Source organism: Miscanthus floridulus, chromosome 5 (genome assembly GCF_019320115.1).
Source record: "Miscanthus floridulus cultivar M001 chromosome 5, ASM1932011v1, whole genome shotgun sequence".
Lineage (NCBI taxonomy): Eukaryota > Viridiplantae > Streptophyta > Magnoliopsida > Poales > Poaceae > Miscanthus > Miscanthus floridulus.
In genome coordinates, this window is record NC_089584.1 from 91,397,038 (window position 1) to 91,424,300 (window position 27,263).

At 50.4% G+C, this 27,263-nt stretch overlaps 1 protein-coding gene across 1 annotated transcript; it reads right to left on the reverse strand.

Annotated features, from left to right (window-relative positions):
• Nucleotides 1-595: 595 nt before the first annotated feature.
• LOC136452603 (probable sodium/metabolite cotransporter BASS2, chloroplastic) lies at nucleotides 596-26,606 on the reverse strand. The gene is made up of 9 exons (XM_066453208.1): nucleotides 26,541-26,606; nucleotides 26,369-26,431; nucleotides 3,647-3,774; nucleotides 2,673-2,754; nucleotides 2,542-2,593; nucleotides 2,348-2,445; nucleotides 1,480-1,641; nucleotides 859-948; nucleotides 596-727 (listed from the first exon to the last, which is right to left on the reverse strand). The coding sequence occupies exons 1-9, from the start codon at nucleotides 26,604-26,606 to the stop codon at nucleotides 650-652; spliced, it is 819 nt and encodes a 272-aa protein (XP_066309305.1). The 3' UTR covers nucleotides 596-649.
• Between the last annotated feature and the right edge of the window lie 657 nt (nucleotides 26,607-27,263).

The following is a 27,263-nucleotide window of genomic DNA, read 5'->3' on the forward strand; positions in this document are numbered from 1 at the left end:
TTTTAAGCCTAATTAGACTATGATTGGACACTAATTGCTAAATAACAACGAAAGTGCTACAGTACCATTTCCCAAAAAAATTCGCTAACTAAACAAGGCCTTACGAGAACTCTAACAATTGACTTACGACAACTCTAAACAAACAGATCAGTCTCTTCAAAATATTATTTACTCACCCTTGCATCGTAAACAGAGGACCACCAGAGGGTCACAAAACTTTTTTTTTTGACTGCTCTGCACGGAAGCAGCTTATTTTCAAAAACTTTTTAAGTTTAACTAAATTTATAGAAAAGAGCGCCAAGACTTGTTACACCAAATTAGCATCATAAGATACATCATACTATTATTTTCATAATCTATTTTATTTGGTATCACAAATATTTATACTTTTTTAATAAATTTGGTTAAACATAAAAAAAAAGTTTGACTTAGGATAACTCTAGAAATTGATTTATTCATGAACGTGATTTATTCATGAACGAAGATAGTATGAAATACTATAGTACACACCAAACATAGGCAAAGCGGAACCCCTAATGATAATCAACAGTAGAATAGGCCTTCCTATCTATGCCTAAAGTATTGGAACATGAATATCCTTCTGATCTAACTGCACTCTAATAGCTAGGAGCTCATGTGTTGAGTTTCTTTACTCCTTGAAATCATCTTTGTCATTCGCTGGAAGCCCTTTGTTTCTCCAGTAAACTGCAAGAGCACTCCCTCCAAGCTGTCATGGAAAAAGTAAAATAGAAGACCTTTGACAAATATATTTTATTTACGCCGCCCAAACAAAAAATTAGTGGTGAATGCAAATGAATGAGTGCAGGGATTAGAGAGGGGAACTAGAAAACTTACAACAGCCATGCACACAACGCTGACAGCTGAAGGAACAGCAACGAGTGGATTTGTGAAATGCTTTTGAGCAAGTAAAAATCCAAGTGCAGAACTCTGCCAGAAAAAAAGTGAGATTGAGAAGCACTAAACGTATGAAAATGCACATTGCTCTAGGCAAGGGTAACTGAAGGGTAGTCATCCAGCTAATGATGTTTTGATGGTTTGTGAACCAAACTGCTAATACAATCACCGAGGTTTCAGTGTCTAACAACTTCATTCGATAGAACAGAGTATGAATTGCAAAAGTCAATCTCATTTCATTTTATATCAATAGTGGAAAACTAAACATATTCATCAAGGGGCCGTCTACACATCATCAACCAATTGATAGATAACATGTTTGAGCGATTAGGCAGCAAAATAATGTTACGAATATTGGTGTTTAAGCAACCTACATAATACATAACAAACCATACCAGCAGAGTAATTTATACAAATAATTGATCAAATTGATTCTTTACTTGTCCATAACTATCCAATAACATCCCAAACAACGAATAAGAACCATCTAGCTTTGAACGGTGCTACAATTTTCTATGCCTAGATGAGAACAGATTAAACCTGAGCATATCAACATATCTTTACCTGCATCCCACATTCAATTGAGATGGTCCTAGAGGTTGATTCGCCAAAGGTAGATGATCTCAATAACCAGTACCCAAGAGCAAATGCAGCAACATGAAGCAGAGCGACAGGGATAATAAGTTGACCACCTTGAGTTTTCAACACTTCTGCGACTTGTCCAATCTTGCAAAAGTTCAGTTTTGAATCAAAACTAGAGAAAAAAAAATAGTATCCCATTCATACTATTCAAAATATCATTATGAGGAGCAACTATTTACTAATATACTCCATTAGCTCCAAATTGTAAGTCATGCTAGCTTTGTCCTAAGTAAAACTTCTTTAGCTTTGACCAAGTTTATAGTAAAATGCACAAACATCTGCAACATCAAACAAGATTCATTATATACAACATGACATGTATTTTGATAGTACATTTATTGATATTGTAGATGTTAATATATTTTTTCTATCAACTTGGTCAAAGCTAGGAAGGGCAGGCCTGGTGCAAGCGGTAGAGTCTTACCGCCTGTGACCGGAAGGTCCCGTACAGAGCAGAAGCTCTCTGCACTGAGTACGTCTTTTTTTTAACTTGGTCAAAGCTAGACAAGTTTGACTTAGGACAAAACTAAAACGACTTACAATTTGAACGCAGGGAGTATAAGGGAATGGGATATACTTATACTCATTACTATTTAAGAAAAGATAAGGACACCTGACCATGCTTAGAATCATCACATGCTTGTTCAGGTTAGAATGGGTTATTGTGTTTTCTTTAACTCAACAAAAGTGGATTTTGGTTTTCATGAAATATATAAAAAAATGATTTTGAATTACTAACAGTTATACAAAGGCTTGAATCTTACTCAGGAAAGTTCTTTATAAGACTTACAGGGCTCGCGCAAAGCAAAGTGGTGAGGAGGACACCGATCAGGGGCGTTACAGTGATAATGCGCTCAGTCAACTTAGGAAAATATTCATGGGCCAATACTGAATAGTGAAAGAAATAGTCACACCAGCTGTCATAAAATATTTCTAAGACACTAAAAGTCAGTAAATTAATCTCCCATTAAGCTTTTTAAGCACCGCCAACAACAGTCGGCACCAAAACAACCTGGAAAGTACTGATGGCCAATCCCTGCGTAAACAAAATATCCTTTTAACTCAGGCAGACATAATTAAGGAAACAAATTGGAACAGGATTGTAGTGTCCTTACTGCTGCATCAACAGGAACTAGTTGACCAGCAAGGAGTTTAGTCAGGAGGGGTGTCATCACTATAGCACCAATAGTTGAGCAACTATAACATGCACGGGGGGAATGTTAGAATGCAATAGAGAAGTAGGCTGAAGGAAGCATAAATAGCATCGAAAGAATCTCTCTAAATCAAAAACTAAGTAGCATAACAGAACAATAAAGTGAAATCAGAAATACTACATGCAACAGTCAATGACCTGCTAATCAAATTCTACAGAAAAAGATTACACAAACATCTTCTGCTATGATACTACAGAGGGTATAAACCTCGTAAGTGATTTATGACTAGAAGCTAGTTAAACTTGACATTGCCTATGTTAATTCCAAAAGTTTTTTTTTCACTCCAAAATTTCACCATGGAATCCTCAACTAAATCCAAATTTTGATTCAGACAACAGCAGAGCATTGTTGGCATTAATTCGCGGGACTGATGTTACAGAGGGATCTGGCATAAGATCAACTCGACAACATAAAGCTAGCAATAGAAACTGGCAACAGGAATGCACTGTCCAAATCAATATTGTGATTGTGATAGTATAAACCTTTAGCAATTAAACGCTCCACCTGGAAACAGATAGCACAATAATAAAATGATAAGTGCAACAGAAAATGAAACGGTGTCAGGACAGATGTGTATAATCCCATAGCATGAGCAAGTGTGTACGAGTAACTGTGTGCGTGATGTCAATATTGCAAATGTGTGCGAGTGACCCTGGTGGCTCAATTTTGAACTCTTAAAAGTTATTATTATTCTTAATGCAAAAATATGCAGTGTATATTCTTAAAAAAAGGATACATGCATGCGGATGCTAAGTATCTACAGCTTTAGTAATGGATAAAGAAGCTCAGGAAAGATGCAGGTGTATGGATGTCAAAGAGATTAACATAAGTACCAAACAAATTCCTTTCTTTTGCAAGCAAAACATCAAGCTTACGTGGTCATAAGAACTGAAAGCGCAACAATTCCCTTGGATATATAAGTTGCAACATTTGACGCTTGTCCACCAGGGCAACATGAGACCAAGATAAGACCAGTTGCAAGAGGAGCTGAAAGCTTCAAGGCCTGCAAAATAAAGCACCCAAATTATGTGCTTATAAATGCAGGCATTAAAATGAAATGTCTGGTAGAGATACTCTAGTGAAATGTTGTCGGTGTTTCGAGTAGATACCGGCTAGTAAATTTGTATATTATGCGTCTGACCCGGATGGTGTGCTAAGAGGACACAAGGATTATACTGGTTCGGGCTGAATGTCCCTACGTCCAGTTTCGAGCTGCTCGTGTTACTAGCACTGAGTTTGTAGTAGGGGTTACAAACTGGCAAAAGAGGGAGGTATCTCCGAAGTCTCTGGTGTGATGTGGTGTGTTTTTTCGATGAATCGATCCCTTCAGTAGGACGCCCTGCTTTCCCTTTTATAGGTCAAGGGGAAGCAAGGGATTTTTACCACTGAAGGGAGGAGGAAAAAGGAAAGAGAAAATCAGGCTCCCGGGGGTGCGCCGCCCTCCTCTTTGCGTGGGTCCCGCTAACCCTGTAGATCGTGATGGCAGCGGCATCGTACCGGGGTCCTGTTGGCCGCTGCAGCTTACGTGCAGGCGTCGTGCGCCATTCTTGTCTTCCGTCCCATCCGAACGGACGGAATGGTCAGAGGGTCCTCTGACAGAAAACCATACGGGAGGCTAGCGGTACAGTGGTCAGGCAAGGACTTGGCAGCACAGTGACCATGCGCCCGTCACTGTGGGCGGTGTGAGTTCCCCGAAATGACATGTCGCGGGGGACGGGTCATGCTGAGATGTGACCGCTCCCTGCACGATGCCAGAGGTTTGACCTTGAGTGGTACTTTCTAGCCCGTAGTGGTTGGCGGCGATGTGAACTTCTGTTAGGAACCGTGTTCGAGGGATTAGGCGAGGTGGGGCCGGCCCTTAGACATCGGCCGAGGCGGAGCCTACCCTCGTGTGGGGGTATGACCTTGGATACCCACGGCAGACCACATGGGCTGCACCCTCAGGGGTGGCCTAGCCCACAAGACGAAGCCTTGCGGGGCACGACTCTGGTCGGCACCTTCCGCAAGACATCTGAAAGATATCTCAAAGATACTATGAGATCTGTTAGGATATGTATGATCCCAAGATTCCTGTAATCAGTTATTACTTTCCGGTTATCTCTCAGATCTAACCGACTTGTAACCCTGCTCCCCGGACTATATAAGACGGGCAGGGACCCCCTCCAAACACACGCAATATCAGACGATAGCTAATATAAACCAACAGACCATAGGAGTAGGGTATTACGTCATATTGATGGCCTGAACCTGTCTAACTAGTGTGTCTCTGTTGCCTTCTTGTTCTTGATCTCACGCTCCTCTACCGATCAATCTACCTTTGTGGGATACCCCTCGGAGGACTATCGATGATATTCTATCGACAGTTGGCGCGCCAGGTAGGGGCTGTGCGTGCTGTTTCCTTATCGAACAAGATGGCTTTTTCCGCAGGCTCTTCGTCCCTTCCGTAGCCTAGCAAGATCTTCACGGTCGGATCCATCTCGTGGGTCATCAACGCTGACGGAGTCGGAGAGCTCCTCGAGCTGGAGTAGATCATTTCTGCACCGACCACCCCCGTGCCTGCAACTGCAGATCCGATCTTGGAACCACTTTCGAGATCACCTTCATCAATGACCCACCACCCGCTTCCTCGCTACCAGAGGAGGCAGATCAACAATGACGATCTGATTGAATCCATCGATCGGGTTGGTCTGAAGCTCGCCGATTGCCTCTCCGTCGCCGAATCGGTCCTAGATATTTTGGTTCAGCACCGACCACCCTCTGATCCAGATCTATCGGAGGCTGCTCGGAAAACTCCAGGAGTTGCGGCTCTACCCTTCAGGCTCACCAACATTGCCGTTACTTACCAAGATGCCCTGAGGGGGAAATTCGCCGACCAGGTGGGAGATGCCCATCCACTCACCGACCAGCTCGTCGTTCAGCCTCCGCCAGCCGTCAACATGCTACACATAGGCTGGTGCCCTAGAGCGTCCCTCCAGACCATCCTGGAGGAAAACCCAGGCTCCGAGTCTCGAGGCTCTATGGAGACCCTCGCCGATACCTTCACCGAGCAGCTCCTTTTTTCACCCTTCCAGGGTGGCACGATCTTCAACGTCATCGTCGACAACCCTCCTCGGAATGGTGAAATCGAGGAGGAACGCGTCGCTCGTGAGAACCGAAACGTCAACCGCGCGCAGCGCCGAGAAAATGAGGCAGCTATTGCACGGGCCGAGGCTGCTCGAAATAATCGGCTTGACTCATAAGGAAGGCCACTTCCACTCCACTGTGACCTCGATGAAGAGTTTCTCCGTGTTGATGCCCATGACGTCTTCAAGACTTCAAGCGCCAATCTGGCAGTGGCCGCCAACGAGCTCGCCCGCCTCCCACAGACGCCTGAGCTCGCCAAGGTCGCCACCATGCTTAAAGCGACACACTGTCAGGTTAATGAGATTCGCAAGGATCAGAGACCTTCGTGCTCCACGAGCATGATTCGCCGGTCGGCTACGCCGAGATCCAATCGCCGCCCCAGTCAAAGTCGTTTCGCTGACCAGTCACTGCCTCTACAGGGGGAGCCAGGGCCATCACGCGAAACACCATCGCCAACACGACCAGGAGGTCGAACAGGACGCTCGAGTGCACCTCAGCAACCTCTGGGATGCACGACGGCGTATCGAGCAACGTCACTTCGATCGCCATGAAGACAAAGTGCGCTGCCGCCAGGAGTACGAGCAGGAGTACAGAAACCTAGACTCAGCTCTCGAGCAGATCAACGCTGGCAACATTGCAGCCGACATCGACCACAACCCCGAAGGGCCTCCAGCGTTTACGAGGGCACTCCAAACACTCCAATGGCCCCATGGTTTCAAAATTACTAGGGTCGAGCCCTACGAGGGAAGGATGAATCCAACACAGTGGCTACAGGCTTACGCCACCGCTGTCCGCGCCGCCGGAGGAGACACCAGTGTCATGGCGAACTATCTTCCCGTCATGCTCACGCCACCCGCCATGAGCTGGTTTACTAGCCTTGCCACGGACTCCATCGGATCCTGGGAAGAGCTAAAAAAGTCTTCACCGACAATTATTGGCTACGTGTACTCGGCCAGGCACCAAGCATGATCTCAACCACATCAACCAGAAGCCGTCCGAGCTCCTCCGTAACTACATTCGACGCTTTTCTGAGATGAGGAATTCTATTCCCAACATCACGGAAGCTGAGGTCATCACCGCCTTCACCCGAGGACTCCACCATCGCGAGCTTCGCTCCAAGTTCAACCGCAAACCACCCATAGGCATTGGCGAGATGATCACTACTGCCAACCAGTACGCGGACGCCGAGGAAGCCGAGGTGCACTTCAACGAGGATGCGAGCACCCATCGCCAACCTCACCGCTATGATGACTGCCCTGACGACCGATGCCACAACGACCATCGCTTGGACGACTGTAGTTACCATCGTGATAGCGGCCGTGATCGAACAGAAGGACCCAAGCCTGGCCAAAATTGTCACTGCCGGCCAGACCACATCGTCGCCGCCGTCAATCAACCTCGCGCCAAGCACAACTATGACGAGCAGTACCAAAAGATCCTCGATGGCCCGTGCCCTCTTCACAAGAACGCTAAACACAAGATGAAGAACTACCTCGGCTTGGCTAAGGAATTTTAGGACAAAAAGCTAGAAGACAACGCTAACGACGGAGCCAGAGACCGCCGACCACCTGCGGGTAACAACAATGCCTTCTAGGACCACAACAAGGTGGTCGCCACCATCTTTGGGGAGCCTCGCCACCACCGAAAATAGAAGAGAACGAAAGCTCGCCGCACGGCAGGTGCTCTCCGTCACCATGGAAGACGACACCGCCAACCCTAGTTATCGCCCATGGTCCGGGGTACCCATCACCTTCAGTAGGGCCAACCAGTGGGCGGACATCCCCTACACAGGGCGTTTCCCCCTCGTCCTCAACGCAACCATCCAGAAGGTGCTTTTCAGAAAGGTGCTTGTGGACGGTGGGAGCGCCCTGAATCTCCTCTTCGCCGGAGCCCTAAAGGAGCTAGGCCTTGGATTATCAGATCTCACACCCTCCCACTCCTCCTTTTGGGGTGTGGTACCTGGCAGGGCCTCCAAACCACTTGGGGAGATCACCCTACCAGTATAGTTTGACACAGCAAGCAACTACCGCGTCGAACACATCAACTTCTATGTCACCGACTTCAACACCTATTACCACGCCATACTTGGTCGGCCAGCTCTAACCAAGTTCATGGCTGTACCACACTATGCTTATCTGGTGCTGAAGATGCCTTTGCCTATAGGAGTTCTGGCCCTGCGGGCCAACCTCTCCATCGCCTATGCCTGCAAGACAGAGAGTCTCGCTCTCGCCGAAGCCACCAACCTCTCCATCCAGATGGCCAGCATGGTTACCGAAGCCAAGACGTTGCCCACCAATGACATGGAGATCCTAGAGCTGGAGCCTCCCCGTGCCTCCGCCAAGTCCAAGGAAGTAAAGGAGGTCAGCCTCGGCCTCGATGACCCTTCCAAGACTATGAAGATTGGGGCTCACCTTGACCCCAAATAGGAAGGCACGCTCGTCTCCTTCCTACGTGCCAATGCCAGCGTGTTTGCTTGGAAACCTGCAGACATGCCGGGGGTACCACGGGAGAAGATCAAGCACTCCTTAAATGTCTCGTCGACCGCCAAACCGATTAAGCAGAAACTCTGCCGATTCGCGCCAGACAAGAAGGAGGCTATTAGGGTAGAAATAAAATGGCTCTTAGCTACCGGATTTATAAAAGAAGTGTATCATCCTGTGTGGTTAGCAAACCCTATTCTCGTTCAAAAAAAGAATAATGAATGGAGAATGTGCGTTGATTACACTGATCTTAACAAACACTGCCCTAAAGACTCCTTCGGTTTACCTCGAATAGATGAGGTTGTAAACTCCACCGCCGGCTACGAACTGCTCTCCTTCCTTGACTATTACTCCGGCTATCACCAGATCTCCCTCAAGGAAGAAGACCAGATCAAGACGTCGTTCATCACGCCCTTTGGTGCATACTGCTACACCACCATGTCCTTCGGACTTAAGAATGTCGGGGTGACCAATCAAAGGGTCATTCAGATGTGCCTCGATCAATAGATCAGCCGCAACGTCGAGGTTTACATCAACTATGTGGTCGTCAAGTCTAGGATCACCGACAATCTTATTGCCGACCTCGAAGAAATGTTCGCCAACCTGAAAAAGTACCGATGGAAGTTGAACCCTTCAAAGTGCATCTTTGGAGTTCCATCCGGTATACTGCTGGGCTACATTGTCAGCGCTCGTGGCATTGAACCCAACCCTGACAAGGTCTTCGCCATCGCCAACATGAAATGGCCAACATACGTCAAGGATATATAGAAACTTATAGGCTACATGGCTGCTTTAAGCCGCTTCATATCGCGCCTCGGTGAAAAAGGGCTACCATTCTTCAAACTCCTCAAGGCCTCTGAGCGCTTTTACTAGTCGGAAGAGGCAGAAACAGCTTTCGAGCAGCTCAAGGTGTTCCTAACAAAGCCTTCGATCATGACGGCGCCACGGCTAGACAAAACTCTCCAGATCTACATCGCCACTACTTCCCGCGTCATTAGCATAGCCATCATGGTCGAACGCGAGGAGGCCGGGCACACCTATAAGGTGCAATGTCTGGTATACTTCATCAGCGAGGTCCTTAATGAGCCCAAAACTCGTTATCCTCAGGTCCAAAAGCTGCTATACGCCATCTTGATTACATCGCGTAAGCTCCGCCACTACTTCGAGTATTACAAGGTCACCGTGGTCTCTGAGTTCCCTCTGGGGGACATCCTCTATAACAAAGAGGCCAACGGCCGTATCATCAAGTGGGTTGTCAAGCTCAGCACTTACTCCATTGAATTCAGAAGCAGACCTACGATAAAGTCTCAGGCGCTCGCTGATTTTGTCGCTGAGTGGACCGAGATCCAAGAGCCCATCGCCGCCACTTGCCCCGAGCACTGGGTGATGTACTTCGACGGCACCCTTAACATCAACGGTGCTGGTGTGGGCATTCTGTTCATTACACCCACAAAGGATAAGCTCTGATACGTTCTCTAGATACACTTTCCGGCCTGCAAAGAAAGCAGTCGAGCTCTTCGAAGACATCATCCATAGATTCGGTCTCCCGAATAGCATCATCACCGACCTCGGAACTACATTTACTGGCCATCACTTTTGGGACTTCTACGAAGACCATTGCATCTCTGTCAAATACGTCTCCATTGCTCATCCTAGAGCCAACGGACAGGTCGAATAGGCGAACAGCATGATCCTTGATGCCCTCAAAAAGAGACTATATAAGAAAGAAGAAAAGCACCTAGGCAGATGGCTCAAGGAGCTACCAGCTGTAGTCTGGGTACTGCATACTCAAGCTAGTGTAGCACCGGTGTGTCTCCATACTTCTTTGTCTACGGCTCAGAAGCCATCCTACCAACAGACATTGCCTTTCGAGCACCTAGGGTGGAAAACTTTGATGAAGAGCAGGCCATAGCTATTCGGACAGAGGACGTCGACAGGGCCGAGGAGGAACGTCTAATCACCTATGTCCGTACAGCCAAATATCTAGAAGGCTTGTGGAGGTACTACAACCACAACATCAAAGGTCATTCATTTGCTGTCGGCGACCTCGTTCTCCACAGAAAACAAAAAAACCGAAGGGATGCACAAGCTCTCTTCCCCTTGGGAAGGGCCTTACGTCATCAAAGAGGTCACCCGACCAGGGTCTTATTGCCTATGTGACTTAGACAGAATTGATGTTCTCAACTCGTGGCACATCGAGCACCTTATATGTTTCTATCCTTGAAACGCTCCAGATATGTACTCTCCACTTTACGTTGAATAAAGTTTTGGTCTCCATAACCTGTCTCCACTTTTTCTGCATTGTGGTTTAACCCCCACTTATGGTTGCCGAGCTCTATGCTACTCCATAATGATCTCCAATACGAAATAGACATAACTGCGCCGACCACATTTCTCCAAATCTCTAACGTTATCGCCGAACGGTTCTCTCCAATGTCACCGAACGATTTCTCCAAAACGCCAACACATTTTCACCAAAAATCACCAAATAAGTCTTCTCCAAATCACCAAACACTTTGCTCCAAATCTCCAAGATATTTCGCCGCATAGCGAGCAACAAACTTTCTTTTCTGTTCTCTTCGGAGAAGACCCAGTTTCCAATCTCTCCCTACATGTGCCATGGGCTCCGCGCTCTGTGTTATGGGTGGTCGGTTGTGGTTCCTTGGTCATGCCTGTTCATCCTACATGTCCACGGGCTCTGCGCTCGACGTTATGGACTTTGGGCTAGCCAAAGCCGAGAGTTTGGCACAGAACTAATTGCTCGGACGCCGCTTGTACTACCTATATCTCCAAGTTATTTCAACAATCGCCGAGCAGCACATGTTTTGCTCTGTTCTCTATGGAGAAGACCTAGTCTTTGATATCTCCCTACATGTGCTATGGGCTCTACGCTCTGCGTTATGGGTGGTCGGCTGCGGTTCCTTGGTCACGCCTGTTCCTCCTACATGTGCACGGGCTCCGCGCTCGACGTTATGGACTATGGGCTAGCTAAGGCCATAGGGGTCAGTATCGAACTAATTGCTCGGACTCTACTTATACTCCATATAAATACATCATGGTCAACACTATGAGGATTTTCTTTCGCTGAAACTACAAGCAAATTGCATACACATGCACCTTGTAACTTTCCTCACATGCGTAATTGTTTTTTGCGCTTTTGCGCGTTCTAACTACACTGTTAAGATATTACAGATGACAATCTCTGAACAGATCATCGAGCTCCACCATCACCGTCCGTCTCACCGAACAGGTCTATATCGCCAGCTAGCTTTTTTGCTGTGTCCTCCACCTGATCCTCCAACTGCTGTGTCTCTGCATTGCTTAGTCCTTCGATGAACCCACCCCCTATCGCCCGAAGGTCGATGGTTGGGTAATGGGACCGAACCACTGCAAGGGCGTGAGTAGCGATGGACACAATGGCGTCGTGGTTGAAGATCTTGAAGTTCTCCCATGCTGCCTTGCACCTCTGGATGATGGTGTCCGAACATTGCTGCCTACCGTCGAGTTGAATACCTGGTTCCAGGTCGACACAGTCAAGCACCGGTTTAATTGCGGCGACTATAGCATCGAAGTTATCCCTTTGGGTCCTGGCCTCCTACACCAGCACATCAAACTGTGCCTTGGCTTTATGATGGTAGTTTGCAAGCGTTACAATGTTCCTATCAAAGTAGTTCAATGGCCTAGCGTAGTTGGCCGAGCTCCGCATCTTGCTCTACAAGCGCAATAGTTAGCACCAAAAATATGGTTGTTCAGCAATACCAAGTGCATTCGCCGATATACTCTACCTGCTTTCTGCTCGGATACACTTCTGAGCTCTTCGGATTTCTGTTCCAACTGCTTGGAGGCACTCCTTAGTTGTCCGAAGATAGCAGCCAGCTGCTCGGACTGGCTCCGCGGTTGCTCGGACGCAGCCGCCAGCCGCTCGGATAGGACCCCCTTCTGGTATTCCAGGTCCCGCGTGTTGGACTCTACAAGGTCTCATTCATGCCGGGCCCTCTAGATGTTTCTCTCTGAGATGTTCACTGCATCTTTGAGTTTTTCATTCTCCTCGGCGAGGGGCTCCATCCTCTTTATCAGCTGGCGACGCTGCTCGGTAGTCCACGTTATCTCCTGCAAATGCATAGTGACAATGTCAAAATCTAGTTACAAAAGTCAAAGAGGAGCATTTCAGACGCAGTACTAACCTTGATTTGCTTCGTCACCCCGGCAAGGGCGGTTTCCAGTCTCCTGAATTCCCTGGTGGTGTCCTCTTCTTCGATAATTACTATGTCATCGCCGTGCTTTTTGAGGATTCAGACAGCTTGGGGTCGAGGTTCCTCACGCTCGATCTCCTCCACCTCGTCCTCCTCTGTTGCAGCCAGAGTGACCACCTGGGGGCTCAGTGGTCGGATAGTGGGTCCGACTATGCCCTCCAACAACTCGGGGACTGTCGTTTGCTCCTTTGGCACTACAAGATTCTCCGCTCCAGATTTTGGCGTGATGCTAGTAACTACAGTTTCTACTCCAGAGGACGCGACAGCGCCTCCCGTCGCCGAGGGTATAGTCACCGACTCGTTTGCCATTGACGGCAGTTGTTCGCCGCCGCTAAGTCCGCCAACGGCGGTAATTGGCTCCACCGCGTGCTAACGAGCACCCAGAGACTCTAGGATGGGGTCCACCGGCATTCCCTCTATCCCGGAGCCAGCCTTCGGCTGCTCGTTAGTCTGGATGGGTAGGACTAGATCTATTGTACGCCTTGCTCTGCATCAAGTCAGCTCATCAGTCGTCACAAAAGTTAAGAACCTACATCAAATTAACTCCAAGGCAACGATACTTACGGTTTGGTCTACTGGTTCAATTTCTTGAACCGGTGGTGCCTGCCTGAGCCCCTAGGCGTAGCCATGGGATCAACTCCCATACTCTGCGGAGGAGGTCTTGGCTCCTCCACAGTCGACCTTTGTTCTGCCTGACGCTCTGGGGCCCTCTTCGCCTACTGCTCCAGTTTTCCCTCTGCTTGTTGCTCGGGGACTCCCGATGTTTGCCCCGTAGGGACTCTCGTCGTCTACTATGCGGGAACTTCCCTCGCCCGCTGCTCGGGGACTTCCCTCATCTATGGCTCAGGGACTTCTTCGCCTCCCCTTGATTGATTCCCCGTGGGAGTGCTGCGCGGAGGCTCTTTCGTGCTCTGTGGAGGATCCATCGAAACTTCATCGTCATCTGACCAGTCGAACACAGTGGTCCTTCGCGTTCGACTGGTCTAATCATCGCCAAGCGAGATGCCGCCTGGTTTGATGGAAGCAGAGCCCATCGTCTTCCTCCTCTTCTAGGTTGGCTCATCTATCACTGCCCTCTTCCCCTGGGCTTTCTCCGACACCGGGGAGAACTCTCCGTCCGACCAACATCCGTGCCTCCGGAGTCCGACGAGACACTGATGGCACTTTCTTCAGGTTGAGTTGGTGGTCGTGCATCCACAGCTGGTGGCCAATTGCCCTTCGGCACACTTGAAAAGTACACCACCCTATCCTGTGAATGGATCTTCGCATAGGTAAATCAGTCTACTGCTCGGCAATGAAGAAGGATAAAAAGCATCAGGAATACACAACTGAGATATTTATCTGAGGAGGCAGATTTTTGCAGTTGAAGGGCCTCGTATACCCTGACATGTTGAAAGAGGAAAATAGAGCGAATTGCTCTACAGCCCGCTCTTCACAAATGTTCCTCGACAACATCTCCGACCTCTCCTAGGTACCGTCGGTTTCCCCCTTGAACTCGAAGGCTAGATGTGCCCTCTCTTTACAGGGTTGCACACGGCATACTATAAAGCTTGCCGCTACCAATCCACCATTAGTTCTTATGCCCCTTATTAAGGCAAGAAGCTCCCTCACTTGCTCCATGTCAGCACTGTTTGGCGTCTCTAACCAGCTCCTCCGACTCTCTAGGATGTGGTCAGTGTCGCAGCGGACGGCTGGGTGGCTCTGTTTTATGTAGAACCACCTGGCATTCCACCCCTTCAATGATGTGTTCAGCGGCACAGTAAGGTACTCGCCTGCCATCCCATCGCACAGCTGAAGGTACACCCCGCCGACCACTTTGGAACCATCGCCGCCTCTCTTTTTTAGCCAGAACAGGTAATGGAAGAGGTTGAAATGGGGGAGGATTATGAGATATGCCTCATAGAAATGGATGAAGATTGAGATGTGCATAATGGTATTGGGATGGAGGTTGCATAGACTAACTACCCAAAGCTCCAACAGATCCCTCAGGAATGGATGAACAGGAAATCCCAACCCATGCCTAAAATATTCCTCGAATACCACCACTTCATCGGTATGAGGTGTTGGGAAGGACTCACCGAGGGCTGGCCGCCATCCGGCGATAGCACTGCCAAGAAGAATGCCAGCCTCCACCAATCTATTAAGCTCTGCCTCTCCCGTTCGCGATAGCACCCACTCTTTGTCCCGTCGGGCGTCGGCGCTCGCCTTCTTGGGGCTTGTTTTCTTCGATTTGGCAGCTCCTTTCTTTGGCGCCATCTGTCCGATGTGATTAGGGTTTGGCAATGGAAGCAAATGTGGAAGTGAATCTAGAAACGCGAGAATTGAGGATGAAGACGGAATGGCAGAGTGGCAAAGGTATGAACGCGGGATGCGGCGGCGCAGTTATAAAGCACTTTCCCCACCCTCTCGCATTCGAGGGTTTTTGGGAAACTGTGCCCGCAATTTGCACCCCTCTGATTTCTCCAACGCAAATTAATGGGCCACAGCCTGGGCTTTTGCATAACTGCAGCCCATGTAGCTCATTTATCGCCACTGTTGGTTATTACTTGCCGAATAATCACCGCCTTCTCCGCCATTTATTGAGGCTCAGTAACAGTTACTGTACAGCCATTACTTTGGTTTTTTCTCCATGGTGGAGTTTTTCAGATATCTCCGTACACGACATGCGGATTGGCTGCCTGCTCGACTGATCTTTTGCTATTCTTCTACTTTGGACCCTGGTACCATATGACTACATCATCTACTGTCAGGCTCGGGGACTAAGTGGGCACACTTCACCTCGCGGTGAATATACTTGCTTTATTCTGGAAGACTCCGTGCCTCTCGAAGCTGAGGAAGATTATCTCCTTTTCTCGTGGACGGACTCTACATGGGCACACTTCATCCACTATGAAGAAATTTTTGGTTCTGAACTTGAGCTCCTTACACCCTTATGGAAAGCTATGCTTGGGTTATGCTGCTCGCCTACGGTTCGTGCTGCTCGAAAATAGTATACGCTACTTGGCAACTGCTCATAACTGCTCGACAACTCATCACGGTGGTCAGACCATGAGTTTGACTACTCGGCTTTGTTCGCACCTGCTCGGACAAGCTCAAGACGGCGTTGCACAATGGGTACAAGGTGCTCGGGAACTAGCTGTGGGGTGTATGACCCCGGATACCCATGACAGACCACATGGGCTGCTCCCTCAAGGGCGGCCCAGCCCACAAGACGAAGCCTTGCGGGGCATGACTCTGGTCGGCGCCTTCCGCAAGACATCTGGAAGATATCCCAAAGATACTACAAGATCTGTTAGGATATGTATGATCCCAAGATTCCTGTAATCAGTTATTACTTTTCGGTTATCTCTCAGATCTAACCAACTTGTAACCCTACTCCCCGAACTATATAAGACGGGCAGGGACCCCCTCCAAACACAAGCAATATTAGACGATAGCTAATACAAACCAACATACCACATGAGTAGGGTATTATGTCATACTAATAGCCTAAACCTGCCTAACTCGTGTGTCTCTGTTGCCTTCTTATTCTTGATTTCACGCTCCTCTGCTGATCAATCTACCTTCATGGGATACCCCTCAGAGGACTGCCGATGATATTCTATCAACACCTTGGGAGTCAGTTGAAGCGGAGCCGGCCCTCGGACGTCGGGCGAGGTGGAGCCAACCTTCGGGGGGCGAACAAGACGGAGTCCGCCTTTGGGAGTTAGCCGAGGTAGAGCTGACCCTTGGGGGTCAGACGAGGTGGAGCCAACCTTCAGGGGTCGGACGAGATGGAGTTTGCCTTTGGAAGTCAGCTGAGGTGGAGCTTTCCCTAGGGGGTCGGACGAGGTGGAGCCCAGCAAAATGTGTAGTCACGCTCTTGACTGCTCGGATGAATGAATCATAGCTCTTCCTCTTCGGGTACCCTAGTATTAGTCCCCGATAGTAGCCCTCGAGCCCGCGGGCGATTCGGGTAGAATCACCTGGGGTTTTTTACTTGCCAGTGGGTGCACGCGAGCGCACCCGGTGGGTGTAGCCTCTGAGCCTGTGGAGGAGTAGAATAGTCCTTCGGAGGTTTTTTGAAAGGGAGGGTTCTAGGGGCCCTGGCCTTCTTTTGTCGCCCACGGTGTGTTCTGGGAACGGTGATTCCTTCTTGCCAAGGTCGGACCCTTCGTGGACATGGCCGTGAGTTTTGGTGATTCGTTAGCTGGATAGTTCGATGGGGTCCCGGTATTCCATTCATGGGGATCCGGCTAGGGTCAGCCTGGCTGAGACTCGATCATGGACCGAGTGTCCGTGGAGCCCATTCACCTAGGTACTGGCTGCTTGCGGGGCTCATCCTTTTCCATCCCTTATCGTATGGGTGCCTAGAGCGGCTATCAAACCCGTCGATGGGCCAACCGTCAAACCCCTAGGCCTAGACAGGTTGTAGAGGTGTTTTTGATCCGTATTCCTCTTACTCATAATGAGTCGTGGCCTGCTCGGGGAGGCAAAACATCTGACACATCTCCCGATGGAAATGATAGGGATTGCGTGTGCATATCCCGTGGCGTGACGTTATAGCAGATCATGGTGGGCGTGGAGATCTAGGCGGATAGTTAGTTTCCTCGCATCCATCGCCCCTATAAAACCAAAGGGTTCGCCCCTAGGGTTTCATACCTTACCTTCTTGCCTTCGCATCTACAACCTCCGCCGCCAATCGCCTAGGTTTCCTACATTCGCATCCAGCCATCGTCGAGCTTGCGTTCACTCACCCCTATCTTCCAATGGATCCATGGTGCTGCTCTGACATTACGTCCCAGCGTATGGAGGGCCTCGTCCGTCATGGTCTTCTCTGCGTGTGGACCACGGATGAGTGGCTGCTACTCAGTGAGGAGGACATGTCATTGCCGCCCACTAGCAATGTGGTGTCATTCGCGCACTTCTATGAGCGCGGGTTCGCTACCCCTGCTCATGGATTTCTTCGGGGGCTACTGTGCTACTACAAGATTGAGCTGCATCACCTCAATCCCAACGGAATCTAGCACATGGCAGCATTCGTCGCCCTATGTGAGGGATTCCTAGGGATTAGTCCCCACTTTGATCTATGGCGGCATTTCTTCGCCGTTATCCTTCAGAAGAAGAGGGAGAAGAAGCAAGAGCTGAATGCGCCGATGGGATGCGCCGGCATCCACCTTCGGAAAAACCAGGTTGGTGAGTACCCATCGATGCAGCTGTCGACCTCCAACAAAGGGCAGCATCTGCATTGGCTCTATCTAAAAAACGACATTGCCGCCCCCCTACCGGAGTTCTCTGGGCGCTTAATCGAAGAGGCCCCGGATTCGTGCAAGTGGGGTGTCCCGAAGAAGGACAAAAAGAAGATCCAGGATCACCTCGCTGCCATCCGCATTCTGAAGGAGGGGCCTGAAGGGGTCAGGCATCATCGGGGCCTACCATGTGAGGAGGGTGGCGCCGCTGATGAGGCCCACGCTTCCACTGTGTGTGATGGCGCCTGAGGCATCATTCATCGGGACGGTGCTGGCCGAGGGAGCGCTCTCCTCCTCCAAAGTTGCGCAGCGCATCAAGGAGGCGATGGAGCCTTCTCGGGATGATGTAGGCGTCCCTCTTGATTTCATGTACCTAGTGCCGGGGCACCCTTCGATGCAACCGGAATCAGGCTACAACGTCTTTGTAAGTTTCCTTTCCTCATGCCTCCTCTTCAATTGATCTCCTGACCCCTTGACACTAACATTGAGATAGGGGGACCAGTCGAGGGACCTCATCCTTATGAATCTCCCGGCTCCGCTGCCGAAGGATCCATCCATGAGGGCGGCGAATCACGCCGAGGCTGAGCGGTAGAGGAAGGCGAAAAAGGACGAGAGGAAGAAAAGGCAATAGAAATAGCGGGCGCGGGAGCGAGGGAGGACACTGACAGCGATGACAATGACGATGAGGAAGATGATGATGAGGTAGTCAATGACATTGAGTGGATGACCTAGAGAGCGAGGATGTGCTGATGGGTATCCGCTTGTCTTTGTAGGAGTCGGGGCCCTTCCTATTTCATGGAGGGGAGGGCATGTCTGCAGGGCCAGTGGAGATGGCCTGAACTGTTGGCCTGCCCCAGGAACCAATAGGGGGCGAGCGGATCTGCCACCATGCTCGAGGTGTCGGCGGAGGCGGGTGGCTCTACCATCGCGCCCCAAGACTCAAGGGGAGCGAGCCCCTCTGCCCAGGAGCAGGGGGCAGGCTCGAAATGGCCCCGCCCCAACATGGTGGAGTAGGGGTCTAGGGGTTTGCCCCCTAAACATATCCGTCGTCCAACAACGCCAATGTAAGTCACCAGCTCCTTTGTTTTTCTCTGTTCTTCTCTATTTTCATTGTGACTTATGCTTTTATTTCTTCGCAGCGTCATGAAGTGGCATAATCCTTTGGCGCTAGCGCTAGAGAAGGGCGTCGCCCTTCCAATGGGGCGGCAGCCGCCGGTTGGTGCCGTGCCCATTTCAGGCGGGAGCGATGCTAGTGCGACTGCCTCGCTAGTCGGTCACGCGCCACCTGCGATGGCGCCCATGCCCTCGGCAGGACAAGCGGGCGCTAGGGCTCGAGGGACGCCCTCAGAGATCGCTGAGCAGCTAGTGACAGAGGTGATACCGCTGCCGATGACGGGGCAAATGGAGCTACCGGCAGCGCTTGTGGCGTCGACCGTGGCTAGTGCGACATCACCGGTCAAGGCCCCACCGAGGTAGGTGGAGGTGGCAGCGGCTGTGATAGGCGGGACACAGCCGGATGCAGCCGTGGCGGTGCCTGAGGTAGCGGTGTGACCCATGCCACCGATAGCCCAAGTGACGGCATCCGACGTGGGCCAGACGGAGGGGGACGCGGCCAAGGGTCCTCGAACATCGTGGTGGTGGCAGAGAGGACCGGTAGGGAATCGTCCCTGGCCCTGATCTCGGGGGGCAGACACTCGCCCACGTGGGACGAGCCCCTGTTCTGATGGACGAAAGCACAGGACCCGACGTCGATACTCTTCACCCTCGACGATGCCGTTGAGAGCATGGAGCGGGAGAGTCTCGATGAGGGGATTGCGGCTGTGCTGGAAGCTTTGAACCAATGCAGGGGCGCCCTGTGCGAAGTCGTCACTCCCACTGGCTAGGTATTCATTTGATCTTGCTTTCCACTCGCCTTCTTTCTTCATGTATTTTTGTGTTCTTACCATCATCTTTTTTTAGTCTCTTATCGCTCGTAGCCGGGAGAAATCCCAGTTCCTTCATGAGCAGAAGGAAAACTAGGACCGCCTTGTTGAAGAGGCGCGGCTACATGGGGATGTGACCACCCAGCTCGTTGCCGCCCAACAGAGGGTGGTCGAGCTAACTCCCCTTGCTGAGGAGGCTAACAGTCTATGACTGTGGGAGGCCGAGGCCCGTTGGCATGAGGAGACCGAGAGGGCGTTCGAGGCCCTACCGACGAGGGCGTGGCAAGATGATGAGGAGACCACCAGAGCGGAGGGCGAGTCTGGATGCCGAGGCGGTCGCTCGGCTTTGCAAGGAGCAAGATGAGCTACTCCAAACCACAGGGAGGCTCCGCTTGGAGTGTGGCGCGGCCCGCGAGGAGCACAACTGGGTCATCCGAGAGCGCAACGAGGCGCAGCAAAGGATCAGCCCCCTCCAGGCTGAGCTCGGAACCGCAACAACTCAGAGGCTAGAGGCCGAGGGTGTCTCTGCCGGGCTGGCCACAGAGCTCGCCAAGGCGAGGAGGAACCTTTAGGCGGAGAGCGACAAGCTTGGTATCCTGAGCGCCGTCCTCAGAGTGGTCTGTGATGACCTGGAGGTGGTGTGGTCGGAGGGCACCAGTTCACTTGCGGCATGTGCCATTGAGATCATGGCACGGGTGCACCAGCTCGAGAGGGACGCCCTTCACACCAGGGTCCATCAATCCTTAGCGATTGCTCGTTCTCATTATGGGGACTGCATCGACCTAGAGACGATGAGCCTCGGCTTCACGCCTGGCTACACTGACACCGAGCTGGATGAGATAGAGGTGGCGGTGGCTCCTCTTTCATGGGACCTGGTGGACAAAATGGAAGACACAGTTCTTCCCCAGAGGGGTTAGATAGTCAGATAGGTCGAGTAATCGTTCATGTAACAAGCAGACAAACTCCGACGCTTTTGCACTATCGCACAAACTTATCATTTTGTTTTGTTTGTCTATATTTTTCCTCCCTTTTTATGTGTGGAAAGGGGTTTGTGTGTCCTGACCCTTCCATTTGCTAAAAACCACAGGGCCCGAGGTGTAGGAGGGAAACTTTGATCGTGCTGATGAGTAAGAGTGCCGTGGCCACAAGGGCGTAGGTTTCTCGGAGTCCAACCAGCGATGCTCAATCGCTTGTTTCTGCAGACCTTGCTAGTAGATTTATCGTGAGGAAGAGGTTGGGCCTGGCGACTGTTTTTAGAAAGGGTGTATTTATACCCTTATTAGCCCCCGAGTGAGATCCGAACCCTTGCCGTTGCTGGGGTCAGGTGCCACTAAAGATCGTTGTGGGAATAGCTAGATTAGTAGGAGAAATCGTCTCTTGTTTTCGTACGCATCCCTCCCTAGGATTTCGAGCTATCATTCTATGACCGTGAGTTCGGTCTCCTTGTGAGTCCAACTTTTGTCGAGCCCCCTCACGTAGCGGGGGTTCAATCAAGGGTCGGCATGACTTTGTGATTGTTGCCCCTTCGGTGGTTTCCGTAACCATGGGGGTTGAGCTAACGTTACTTGTCTCGATGGCTCGAGTGATGCACTCGGTGAGCTCTCTAACGGGTATGTTCGAGTGGAATCCGGGTCCGCCATTCGCAATTGGCCCAGCGGAGCCTTCATGTGATGTTCCACTGCCCCCTAACCCACCTTCCAATAGATGCCCCCTCAATGGGGATTCTATGGGCTCGGCTGGGAGCTAGGATCGAACGAGAAAGTTGGGATGACCCTGTTCGCTTCTAGGCGGGTCGAGCGAAGGCCGCTGAGGCTTATCCTTGTTTTTCTCCCCTAGCTCTTGTTTGATGTGAGGCGGCCTCGGTCTACCGATTTGGGGTCGGGTGGCCCGAGTACCTGAGCCTTGTGAGGCTCGGTAGGGGTCGGCCGTGTTTCATGCGCTACCCCACCCTCGGTTTCTGCAGCCGGAGGTGACTCGTCGTCTGTCTACGACCGCGTATTCGGTCGCTTTGCGATGCTGAGCCCCTGAGCCCCCGCGCGTAGCAGGGGTCTGGCCAGGGGGTCGGTTCGTCTTGCGATCGTTGTCCCTTTGCGTCCATTAGCTAGAATAAAGGGGCTGAGCCATGCCATGCTTTCCTCGTTGGACGAAGCACGGTGCTCGTTGAGTTGTTAATGGGCTTGTTCGAGTGGAGCCCTGGCATCCCTTCGTAGGGGCCTAGTTCAAGGTCAGCTAGCGACTGACTCTAGATTCTTGGTGGCCGGTCCATATAGTTCCCGGATCTGTTCGACCAGTCCGAGGGCTTAATGCCTTTCTTCGGGGAAAACCCATGGACCCTGCATCATTCAAGACTCGAAACAAGGGTCGGGACGCCTAAGGCGCTCCTCGCGCTTTGAGTATTGACCGCTAGCAGGCCCATCCTTAACCTCCCCTCACTCTAGGGTGCCTTGGAGCGGCCGTGAACCCACTGGTGGGCCAGCTTTCAAACTCCTAGGCGTTAATGGGCCGTAGGAGCATTTTTAGCTCTGTATCCCACTTACCTGTGGCGGCCCATAGTCTTTGAAGGCGAACCATCGCTCAGCGGATCCTCCGCGGGGAAGATTTGGATAGGCATGCGCTTGTCTTCCGGTAGCTTCATGGAGCCGTTTGATCGACCTGGGCATAGGTTTTACCTTGATGACAAGAGTGATGGGTTCGGGATGTTCTTACCAGATATGATTGAGCGGGATCCGGGTCCGTTGTTCGTGACGGGGTCGGCACGACCCGCATGGGGCATCCTGCTGCTCCCTACCCATTTCACGGCATCGGTCAAGCCATCCAATTGACTTGTGTCACCTACTAGGACAAAGTTTTCCTACGGAGAACATCCCGCATGAAAATTTAATTTAGGTAGATAAACGAGGCGGGGAACTTGTAATAAATGAACAAGCTCTTAAATTTCGTTATAGCAAACAACTTTTTAGTTCTTCTCCCCTTTTTGTATAAAAAGGGTTAGTGCATTCCGACCCCTTTTGTCGTTAAGGCCATAAAAGCTTGGGATGCGGGTGAGCCAGTTCTGATCACGCTGGTGAGCAGAGACACCGTAGCCGCTGAGGCGTAGGTTTCCCAAAGCTCGACCAGCTATACTCAGAGCCTGTTCCCGTAAACTAGCTCCAAGGTTTTAACACGAACGGGGGTCGGGCACTGAGAATGTTTGCCAGGTGGATAGATTTTTAAAGCGTACCGGCCCTTTCCATGGCTAAGGCCAAAAAAGCCCGGTGTGCGAAAAAACTCTGATTATGCTGGTTGCCAAGGCGCCGTAGCCGCTGGGGCATAGGTTTCTCACAGTCCGACCAGTTTTACTCGGGGTCTATTTCCGCAAACTCCACCTTTTGGGTCTTGATCGTGAGAAAGGGTCGGTCGTAGAGATTATCTACCGGATAGATATGTCCTCATTAGTCCCCGAGTGAGACCCGTCCCCCCGCCGTTTGCTGAGGCCAGGTGTCACAAAAGATTGGGGAGTTCGACAATGAAACTAATAGAAAGAGAAAATATGCGTTCATTAAGGGTAAAAGTGACATAGCTGCTCAATGTCTCGGTGTTTGACGAAGACCTTGCCGTTGATGGTTTTGAGCTTGTAGGCGCTTGGCCGGAGCATCTCTGTGACGACACGTAGTCCTTCCTACGGCGGGGAGAGCTTGTGGCGGTCCTTGCATACTTGGCCGAGCGAAGGAGGGCAACGTCGCGCGCTTCGTCTAGCTGGGCTCCATCCTATGCTACCCCTTGTTAGAGCTTTCGGATAAGAACCACTTCAAGAGAATGCGGTCCTTGTACAGGTGCTTGATGGGGAAGGCATGGTTCGGGCATGGCCCTTCAAGCAGCTTCTCGAAGTGGCTCGGGGTGCCCTCCACGGGCTTCCGGTCCCCCGTGCGATCGGCGTTGGTCGCTAGCGAGCTCCCGCGCCGCCGCTTGTTCTTCCTTTTGTTGGGAGGCTTGGAGGTGCCTTCGTCGGCGTCCTCACCCCGCTTTTCCTTACCCTTGAGGGCGTGTCGGTTAAAGGCCTAAGGTCCCATCAAGTCAGGGCTCCGGCTTCGGTCCTCACCGCTGTCATAGCGTCCGCCATGGCGTGGATGGTAGCCGTGGCTAGCCCCCTCCTTCGCATTGCCGCATGCATACCTGCAGGCATCGAGGGTGTCACGGGCGTCGCGGTGGAGGCCGAGACGCTCATGCACCGGAACCGTGGTGTGCGGTCCATCACCCTGTTGGGCCTGATGGACCGGTACATCCTCGTCGGGTTGTTCTGAGGGCGCTTCGTGTCTGCGAGCGTCGAGGGAGCCACGCGCGTCGCGGTGGAGCTCGAGACGCTCGTGCACCGAACCCACGGTGCGCGACCTTCCGTAGTCGAGGCTGAGGGGCTAGTTGCTTCCGGGGGCGCGAACGTTCATTATAGGTAGCTGCAGCTCCTCGGGCGCCTTGGCGATCGCGTGGAGGCCCGTGAAGACGAGGGGGTGTGTGGCAGTGGAAGACCGCATCAACTCTCCCTCTGTCGTAATGACAAAGTCCAGGTTCCCGAAACGCACGCGCGCGCCCGGAACCCAGCTGATGTTGCGATTAGCCATCTGAGGCCTGGTGTTGATGTCGAAACGCGCAAAAGCCCCTACCTGGCGCGCCAACTGTCGGTATTTTGGAGTAGACACCGGCTAGTAGATTTGTATATTACGCGTCTGACCCAAATGGTGTGCTAAGAGGATACAAGGATTATACTGGTTTGGGCTTAATGTCCCTACGTCTAGTTTCGAGTTGCTCGTGTTACTAGCACTGAGTTTGTAGTAGGGGGTTACAAACTGACGAGAGAGGGAGGTAGCTCCCAAGTCTCTGGTGTGATGTGGTGTGTTTTTTCGATGAATCGATCCCCTTAGTAGGACACCCTGCTTTCCCTTTTATAGGTCAAGGGGAAGCGGGGGATTTTTACCACCGAAGGGAGGAGGAAAAAAGAAAGAGAAATCAGGCTCCCGGAGGTATGCCGCCCTCCTCTTTGCGTGGGTCCCGCTGACCCTATAGATCGTGATGGCAGCGGCGTCGTACCGGGGTCCTGTTGGCCGCTGCAGCTTACGTGCAGGCGTCGTGCGCCATTCTTGTCTTCCCTCCCATCCGAGCGGACGGAATGGTCAGAGGGTCCTCTGACAGAAAACCATAAGGGGGCTTACGGTACAGTGCTAGTCAACTGACGCCGGTTGACTGACGTTGGACGGTGGTCAGGCAAGGAGTTGGCAGCACAGTGACCATGCGTCCGTCACTGTGGGCGATGTGAGTTCCCTGGAATGACTTGTCGCGGGGACGGGTCATGCAGAGATGTGACCGCTCCCTGCACGATGCCAGAGGTTTGACCTTGAGTGGTACTTTGTGGCCCGTAGTGGTTGGCGGCGACGAGAACTTCTGTTAGGAACCGTGTTCGAGGGATCGGGCGAGGCGGGTCTAGCTCTCAGACGTCGGCCGAGGCAGAGCCGACCCTCGGGAGTCAGTCGAAGCAGAGCCGACCCTCGGACGTCGGGCGAAGCAGAACCAACCTTCGGGGTCGGACGAGACGGAGTCCGTCTTTGGGAGTCAACCGAGGTAGAGCTGATCCTCGGGGGTCGGATGAGACGGAGCCAACCTTCGGGGGTCGGACGAGACGGAGTCCGCCTTTGGGAGTCAGCTGAGGTGGAGCTGGCCCTAGAGGGCCGGACGAGGCGGAGCCCAGCAAAAGGTGTAGTCGCGCTCTTGACTGATCGGATGAATCAATCGTAGCTCCTCATCTTCGGGTACCCTAGTATTAGTCCCCGACAAATATAAACGATGAAGAGCTAAACAGATGTTACTGTAAGTGGTGGAAGACATGGCTAACTTTGTTACATTAGAATATGCCCAGATCAAATAAGACAGTATGACCACCTTACAAAGAAGAAAATATAGAAGATTAAAGGCAAAAAACGAAGAAGTAAAGAAACTGGGTTCTTCTTAATGCAATGATACACAGCTGTCCTGCATATTCGAGAGAGAGAAAAATACAGGTGGCATTCATATCTGGCAAATCTGCTGGTAGGTAAGTTTCTTGCCAGGTCTCTTCAATCTTTTCATTTAATCTTTGCTAAGTTTATGTAAAATTCTCGAATAAGCTTGTATAGCAGAGAAAGAAAACCCCTCATAGCAGCATCTCAAAACAAAGGTACAAAAAATTGTGATTAGTTAAAATGGAAAAACAAGTATCGCCAGATACCTTTCTCCTAGATGAAACATGATCATAGCATTGTACACTTATTGTTGACAGATGTAAACCTCAATCCAGCAACAAATGTGCTCATCTAAGTATAAAGTTAAGGGAAATAAAACACATTATAAGGAGTGATCAACTTCAGTTGGCCAACTGTACACTCATTGATCAAACTTTATACCATAACCAACATTTAACTAACAATACAACGCAATCATGATTCAAAAAACAATGCACAGAATATATTGTTTACCATAAAAAAAATTCAATAACCTACAATTCATTGAAGTGTCATACAGTTTACAACAAAGCATTCGAAATATAAACAACCATTATACATATTTTTGTGTCTACAGGAGAGTTACCAATGCAATAGAAAATCCAAGCAAAGGTCTGATCAAATACTGCGCAAGAAACCCCACACCAACCTGCGAAGAAGCAATTCAGCAGAAGTGCAGAACATACATAATAACTTATAGATTAACTGGATGTTGGATACTTATAGATTAATACAGGTGTCTAGGTGCAGAAACATACTGTCCATGGATTCCTCATGCATCTCCTAAAATCTTCAAATGTCAATGTTAGTCCCATCGACTGCATTAGGAACCCTAAGCCCATAGTGAAAAGGTCGGTCTCCAACCAGGTAACCTGCAGGTTGTCCAATGAAACCCCAACAAAATGGTAAGGTGTTAACTGTTTGTTCCACAGATAGTAATGGCAATTGAAAGTGGTAGAACTATTACCATAGATGGTTTGTAGATGCCAATGATAGTACCTAGTATAACCTACCATAGGTGATCTGGGGTATTAGTAGATTTACAAAAACTTGTGTCATATCCACCATGCATAAATGTACACTAGTAGGCAAAAGAAAAGAAAACCTTCAGATGCTCTTGTACTACATACCCAGACAGGAAAAAGAGTGGTGAGCAGCTCAACAATTTTTTCATACTGGCTTACTCCAGTAGGCAAGCTATCCGGAAGATTACTAGATACGTTAGCTTCAGCTTTGCACAGAATTTGTCGGCTCCTGAGATAAGAAATTGTACAATTCAACTTTAGGAATGCATAACAACAATTATCAATAACCTAGTTGAGGGTGCAAAATAACGAGACTATCAAAAGAGCAGTTTAGCTAGTTCACATGATGAAGAATTATTTCAGCAAGTTTACAGTCTTTGAGGTGTGAGGTGTCATCACCCACAAGTCTAAGTAAAGCAAGAGACTGACAGAATTAAGAATTGCAAAAGGATATTT

Coding starts and splice junctions, on each gene's coding strand:
- LOC136452603 (XM_066453208.1), bottom strand. CDS start 26,606: ATGCAGTCGATGGGACTAACATTGACATTTGAAGATTTTAGGAGATGC. Junction 3,775..26,368: donor TTGGATTTTCTATTGCATTG/GTAACTCTCCTG, acceptor TTTATTTTGCAG/GCCTTGAAGCTTTCAGCTCC. Junction 1,642..2,347: donor CTTTGCTTTGCGCGAGCCCT/GTAAGTCTTATA, acceptor AACTTTTGCAAG/ATTGGACAAGTCGCAGAAGT.